This window comes from Wolffia australiana, chromosome 10 (genome assembly GCF_029677425.1).
Source record: "Wolffia australiana isolate 7733 chromosome 10, ASM2967742v1".
In the NCBI taxonomy this organism is placed as follows: Eukaryota; Viridiplantae; Streptophyta; class Magnoliopsida; order Alismatales; family Araceae; genus Wolffia; species Wolffia australiana.
Window position 1 is genome coordinate 13,330,001 of NC_135844.1, and position 7,553 is coordinate 13,337,553.

General features: G+C 41.0%; 1 protein-coding gene across 1 annotated transcript in view; it reads right to left on the minus strand.

The window, feature by feature from the left end:
* Window positions 1-3,811, minus strand: part of LOC144708295 (cell division cycle 20.5, cofactor of APC complex-like) — a 7,369-nt gene extending 3,558 nt beyond the window's left edge. Inside the window, exons 1-2 of the mRNA XM_078581542.1 lie at window positions 3,599-3,811; window positions 3,402-3,504 (exon numbers count right to left, since the gene is read on the minus strand). Coding sequence (XP_078437668.1) covers window positions 3,402-3,504; window positions 3,599-3,811 — 316 coding nt within the window. The remainder of the gene's footprint in view (window positions 1-3,401; window positions 3,505-3,598) is intronic.
* Between the last annotated feature and the right edge of the window lie 3,742 nt (window positions 3,812-7,553).

Consider the following 7,553-nt stretch of genomic DNA (forward strand, 5'->3'; position numbering starts at 1 on the left):
AAATTCAAGCATCATATAATATCTGTTGCTTATAGGTTACAATTAATTATTCATTTTTTAAGAAAACATTATTTCCAAATGAAGAACATGAACTATAAATATTTTGACTGCCGTAATCATTCTGAAATCTTTGAATTCAGCTAGCCACGCATGATGTTCTACCCATGCAAGGTTTCAGAGATATTTCCTAACTTCCATAAGGAGCATATTATGTGACAGGTCGAGAATTGGGGACTGCTGGGGTGGTGTGGCCAATCAGCTATGAAGATAAGAGGCATCCCCCACATGGAATGGATAGAAAGCACGTTCATCTAGCAGCTGGCAAAACAAAATTTGAGATACCAAGGAATAGAAGAACTATCACAAGTGATACGAGGAGGAATCAGAGCAACCAAGAAAATGCACGAAGATGGAAATCAATAGCTTTAAAGAATATCAGGTGAAATATTTCCTTTTACAAAGTTTCTTTTAAAAAAAAAAGTTTTCTTCAACCTTTCTTTAACGTGATTGATCGATGCTCACACTGCCTCCATCCATTTACACATCCAAATATATCCATTTCAATAGCAGATTTTTAGTTAACATCAAAAATTTTCAAAACTATCATTTGCCATCCCTTTACTCTATATCATGTTTCAATGACATTATCATTTTAGATCGTTAGCGATAAATTGCAGAGGAAACAAGATAGGAACTATGGTCTTCTATGTTTAATCTGGGAGTGGCAGGTACTAGTCATTCAAGGAATTAGAGCATGATCTGCGTCAAAGGTAACCCATGGTGTAAGCTTGGACCAATGACGGATGTAAGCAGAACAATAGTCTACGAACGAGGGAACCAAAATCAGAGATGAAAACTGGGAGGAGCCTATCAAAGTTAAATGGGGGACCATCGCCAAGGAATGGAGTACAAATGAAGAAAGCAAGAAAGTGAGTGATGAAGCTATCTCTGAGGAAAGGAGCACAGAAGTATGGCGCAAAGAAAAGAAAAAAAGAAAGAAAAGGAAAAACCAAAAATGAAAGAAATACCATAAAACTGCTATTACCAGGGAGAAGGAGCTTACACACACAAGAAAGTAAAAAATACTGCTATTCAAGGTGCCAAAGGTCTTCTCATTAGTATCAACAAGATTCCAAGTTATTCATCAAAGATATACGCTAACCTTCTTCAGTGACGTTGGTTTTTGGAACTGAAGTTGGGGGAACAGGAGTACAAAATGAGTTTTTGTTTGACTCAAATCATGCTCTAGCAATTGGTTGGCAAAATACAGGCCTCTACCTGAGAGAGCATAGGTGGAACTATGGATCTATTCTGTTTTTTTAATTCATATATCTATTATTCGGTAAATTACTTAATGGCATGAACTAATATCATAAACCTAGTCAAACTTTGCAAAAGGACTTGTGAATAATGTGTCCACATCTGCGTAAGATACCTCTTTATTTCACAAGTTTGTAATTATGATGCAGATAATTGAATACATTGGGAGACGACATAAAGAATGCGGCAAAGACATCCATACTAGCTGGATTGTAATGTGACGAGGAAGAGATGGAGGAAGAATTAAATCGAGATGAAGAGAGAAACAAGAGAAGAGATGGTGACAGAAGGAACATCAACATAAGATAAATTCAGGCAGAGATGGAAGACGGCATGAAGAATGCGGGATAGACATATGTGCTATCTTCAAATTGTAATGTGGCGAGCAAGACAGGGGGAAGAATTAAAGCTAAATGAAGAGCTATACAAAAAGAAGACATGGGGACAGACACAACATCAACAGAAGACAATTACAGATAACTAAATACAGTGGAGGATGACATAAGGATTTATTGGCATTGAGGAGAAAGGAAGTACCGTTCATCTCCTGAGTTGGTTAAAAATCTGCAAAGTTGAGCAAAAACAGGAAAGCAATTGCAGAATATTCAAGTCAACAGACCCTACCCAGAAATCTTATGTAAATGGTGTCTTTTTGCCCAAAGGGCAAACATAAACAATGTACTATCACGTTTATATCAATGAAATTGCGTTAAAAGAAAAAGATAGATATATAGATAGATAGACAGATAGATAGACAGACAGACAGACAAATAGATAGATAGATATATATATAGATAGATGGATAGATAGATAGATAGATAGATAGATAGACAGATAGACAGACAGACAGACAGATAGATAGAGAGATAGAGAGATAGATAGATAGATAGATAGATAGATAGATAGACAGATAGACAGACAGACAGAGAGACAGACAGACAGATAGATAGAAAGACAGATAGACATACAGATTGACATATAGATAGATAGATTGGTAGATAGATAGATAGATAGATAGACAGACAGATAGATAGATAGACAGACAGAAAGACAAACAGACAGACAGACAGACAGACAGACAGACAGACAGACAGATAGATAGATAGATAGATAGATGGAGTGACGAGTGGATGGACAGATCAATAGAAGGAAAGACATAAAGTTAGAAAATAGATATGTAGATAGAGAGATAGATAGAATGGTGAGTGAATGGAGAGATTGATGGAGGGAGAGATATAAATTTAGATAAATAGATAGATAGATAGAATGATGATTGAATAGACAGATGGATGGAGGGTAAGACATACATATAGATAAATAGCTATGTGGATAGATAGATTAATTGACAGACAGAGATAGAGACAGAGAGATAGACAGATAGGTAGACACATACATGGATAGATGGATAGATAGACAGATGGATGTAATAACAGCAAGTGGGATTTATGGATGGATGTATAAACAGATAGTGGGATGGGAGATATAGACGGATGGATAAATATATAATGGGATAGATAGATGGATGTGTGGGTAAATAGAGGGATGGATCGATCAATAGACAGACAGAGAGACGGTAAGACAGATTTATATATAGAGAGGTAGACAGATAGAGGGATGGATCGATCAATAGATAGACAGAGAGACGGTAAGACAGATGTATATATAGAGAGGTAGATAGATAGATAGATAGATAGAGGGATAGATCGACAGAGATGTCAGCCGATCGATATGTAGAGAGGTAGATAGACTGATAGATGGATAGATAGACAGACATTGAGAGATATACCCTCAGACACAAACATAGAGCCAGGTAGGAGTCATAGAGGGAATAAAAGGCCTACATTTGCCTACTAGACAATCCAAATTGGAAATGCAGAGAGTAATGTATATTTTAATATAGGTATAACGGGAGGTTAGATTCAAAGAAATAGATATTCTAAAAATAAAATCTATAGATATAAGTAGATCCACTGATGTCGACAAGAAATATGTACATACACAGATAAATAGATTATGGGTAGATATATATATAGATATTATTTTCGAACAGATGATTAAAGAGAGATTGTTATGGCTTTTACCGTCGTGGTTGATGATGTAGGAGTCCCTGCTGCCAGAAGAGAGGAGGCTGCTGTTCCAGGATAGGCTGTTGACCCTCTCCGTATGCCCAGTCAACACCCTCACCTGTCAAAGAATAAAATCAAATTTCTTCACTCAAAAGCCAAGGAAAAAAAAAACCCATGACATATATAGTAGAAAAGAAACATCCAGCGCTGACCTTGCGGTGGACGGTCAGATCCCATATCTGGACGGTGCTGTCGGCAAATCCGACGGCCAGCCTTGTCCCATCCGCTGACCAGGAGACGCTCGTTGGTTGCCTTTCTTCGCTTTCGGTGGTCAACATCTCCTCTACTTGACCGTCGCCGGCGTTCCATAGATAGAGGTTGCGCCCAAGGGCGAGGGCGATGATGTTTGTGCTACTCCAATCCATGACATTCATGTAAAAGTCATCCACCAGGCACGGCGCGTCCAGAATTTTATCTGCCGACTGTAAATCAACCAAAATTTTGGCACCCAATTCAAAATTTTGTGAGAAACTCAACGAATTTGATTGGATCGTCGTGATTTGATCCGTAGAATCTCACGTCGATTTGTAATTTGGGAAGCCCGATCGATCAAACTATACTAATCCGGTGGTCTAGTGCTGGGGGCCACAGACAATCGGCAGAGGGTCTGCCGATTTCTAATCAATCAAAAGTTTGGCATCCGATTAAACTTTTTGTATAAAACTCAACGAATAATGGGATGTAGAACGAATTTCACGATCATGGACTGTCCTATCACGATTCAATCGACCAGAAAGAGAGATGAAAATGCAGCAAGAGTGCGAGAAAATGGGATGCAGAACCACCTTGGGGACGCCACGGATTCGGGGGAAGCGATTCTTGCAGCGATTATGCTCATCGTGCAGCATCTCGTCGACGAGAAGGGACCGATCCTCGCTCTTCTTTGAGGAGTCATTGAACACGAGCATCCTGAACGGCTTTCCTTCGGAATCCATATCCAAGCTCCGGTCGACGATTCTCTTGTACTCTTCCTGCGAAATCCGAAGAAAATCCATCTGTTTAAGCGCGCGTTAGAGATCGGCGTAGACGTCTGAGACCTTCGAAGACGCGGAGAACGCCGTATATAACTTTGTCGTCAGCGAACAGCGCGCTTGATCAAGATTCATCCTGCTCCTCGCCGGAATAAACCTATCCCCCTGCGAATTCCAGGAATTTAAAAAATTTCCAATAGAAAACCAGATTTCGAAATTGATCAAGGAAAGAGGATTTTACTCCGTTCCTGGACGGCGGTGGTGAGATCCTCCACTTCTGCTCAGCCCAATCCATCTTCACCGTACTCCCTGTGATCAAGAACGGTTTGGAAGAAGATAAAGAACAAGAAGATGAAGCGGATTGTGAGAAAGAAAACGAAGAAGAAGCAACTGCGAGTAGATTACAACCTCCTTCCTCTCGGTAAGCAAGATCAGAGAGAAGAAGAGACGACGTCCATAGCCACCAACTGTGAAGAAATTTGGCTTCCTCGCCGCCGTCTTCTCGGCTGGAGATCGCTCCGGCGAAGTCTGAGCCAGGGCTTTAGAAATTTGAACTGCTTCCCTTCCCGCCATAAACGGTTAGCGGACGGACGACGATTCGTCATCCGTACCGTCCTTTCCCCTCGTCTGTCATCCGTCGTGACCTGATAATTAAGTTCTGTTCAGGCCCGTCCCGTCCCGTCCGTCTTGTTCATTTGTCAGCCTTACTCGCCTAGAGATTGCTCCGGCGACTTCTGAGCCAGGGCTATAGAATTTTGAACTGCTTCCCTTCCCGCTGTATAACGGTTGGCTGATGAACGGATGATGAATCATCATCTCTATTGTCCTTTTCTGTCGTCAGTCATCAATCATGGCCTCGGAATTAAGTTCCGTTCAGGTCCGTTCCATCCCATTCGTCTTGTTCCGTTGTCAGCCTAACTGGCCTAGAGATTGCTCCGGCGATGTCCGAGCCAGGTTATAGAATTTTAAACAGCTTCCCTTCCCACCATAAAATGTTTGGCTGATGAACGGATGACAATTTGTCATCCTTACTGTCCTTTTCCGTCGTCAGTCATCCGTCATGAACTCGGAATTAAGTTCCGTTCAGGCCTGTCCCGTCCCGTCCGCCTTGTTCCGTTGTTGGCCTTACTTCAATAGAGATTGCTCCGGCGACATCTGAGCTAGGGCTATAGAAGTTTGAACTGCTTCCCTTCCCACCTACAGTTGGCTGACGAATGGATGATGATCCATCATCAGTCATCCTTCATGACCTCGGAATTAAGTTCCGTTCAGGCCCATCCCATCCGGTCTGTCTTGTTCCGTTATCAGCCTTACTCGCCTAAAGATTGCTCCGGCGACTTCTGAGCCAGGGCTATAGAATTTTGAACTGCTTCCCTTCCCCCCATAAACGTCTGAGCCAGGGCCGTACTTTCGTTTTCCGTCATCAGTCATCCGTCTTGACCTTGGAATTACACTGCGTTCAGTCTCGTTCTGTCCTGTTCCATTGTCAACCCTACTCCAGAGTATAGAGTGCTGACATAGATGGGACATTTTTTCGTCCCAGGACAAAAAAATCCCCTCTAGTGAAGTCTATGAGACAAATTTGTCCTGCACCTATTGACTGAACTGTGTTATCCTCACGTTGTTCTACTAATTTTTAAAAATATAACATCATAGATAAATGAATCCAAATAGTATGAACTTATAAAGTCAACTATTTTTTCTGGTTTTCTTCTTGATTTGACCATAAAATTATTCAAATAGTCCAAGATATATAGACATTGGGTCCTTCATCTTTCAAGTGAAAGTTATTCCCTAGCTTATAATGTAATATGATATTTAACTTAATTGTTTAAGTCACATATATGGGTGTAATACGTACCCTTTTTACTTCCCAAATAAATTTCTTCGATCTGAGTTTTTAAGAAGACATTATAGGCTCCCTTTTAGTGAAAATTTTAGGTCAAATTTGATTGTGTTAGTCCTTTCAAATAATGTCAAATATTGGTTATTTTCTGAAAAATGAATATGCTGAATCATTTTTCATGATTTAGATTAAAACTAAGTTCCCTTATTATAATTCAGCTGCTATAAATGATGTGGTACTATTATGCTGGTTGATCATGCCTTGTTTGAAGTCAAGCTTTGTTCACTGATAGTCGAACAGGCCAACTGTCTTTTTCAGATTTGAACAGTCATCAAAACTATAATTCAGCCAACTTCAATGACAGTGTAACTTAAATCTGTTGGGTTCTAGAGGCCTATATCTGGATGAACAGAACAAAACGATGCGCAGCGAAAGTCTTTTTGCGAATCGAACGACATCGACAAAAACCATTGAACGAAGTACCTTTGCACAAATCTCATTCATGATTTCTTCGATCCCGGAGCGAGACGAGTCGAGCTGCTCAAGTGTGCAGCCTCTAGATGTATCCATGCGGTCCTCGACACGTCGTATCTCCTCCTTCTCGTAGACGAGCCCCGTTCTATCTCCGTCGGCGTCGTTACATCGTCCTGATCACATCAGGGATGGAGAGGGGGTGTGGGGAGAGTGGAGAAGAAGGGGAAAGGCCCCTGAACAATTCTGGCCTGGGTGAATTTCATTCAGGGCCTTCCCCTATTTATACTAAGTGGTTATTTTTCATAAAACCCCCAAAACTTAAGTATATCTTCCAACGTCCAAAAGACCATTTGCGTGTGACCCTCTAGGCCATGTATCGGTCTAGTTAACGACTCCAGCGGCCCAATAACCTTTATTGGCCTTCCAAATTAATTAACTATACCATCATATAGATTAATTAAAGTCAGATTGATTTAACCCAATCGATAGGTCGAGACTCCGACACATGGGGTGCCAAGCTACACCTCGTGTCCTAGAAGATACAAAGGAGTGTGTATCGACTCACTCATGGAACCTGTTCGTCAACAGTTACTGTGTATGTATAATCCCTCATCCACTTGACGCTCCTTGGACGACTTAGGGTATGGTCAACTGTCAAACCCTAATCGATCATCCGAGTTAGTACTGATGCATTAAAAAATCATCGAAGAACTCTTCTCTGATTTTTCACTGCCTTGGCCAAGGACTTCATCGCATCATCTTCCTTGAGCTGTCACCTCTTATACCGAGGGTGGACGATCCCATCTTGACCACTCA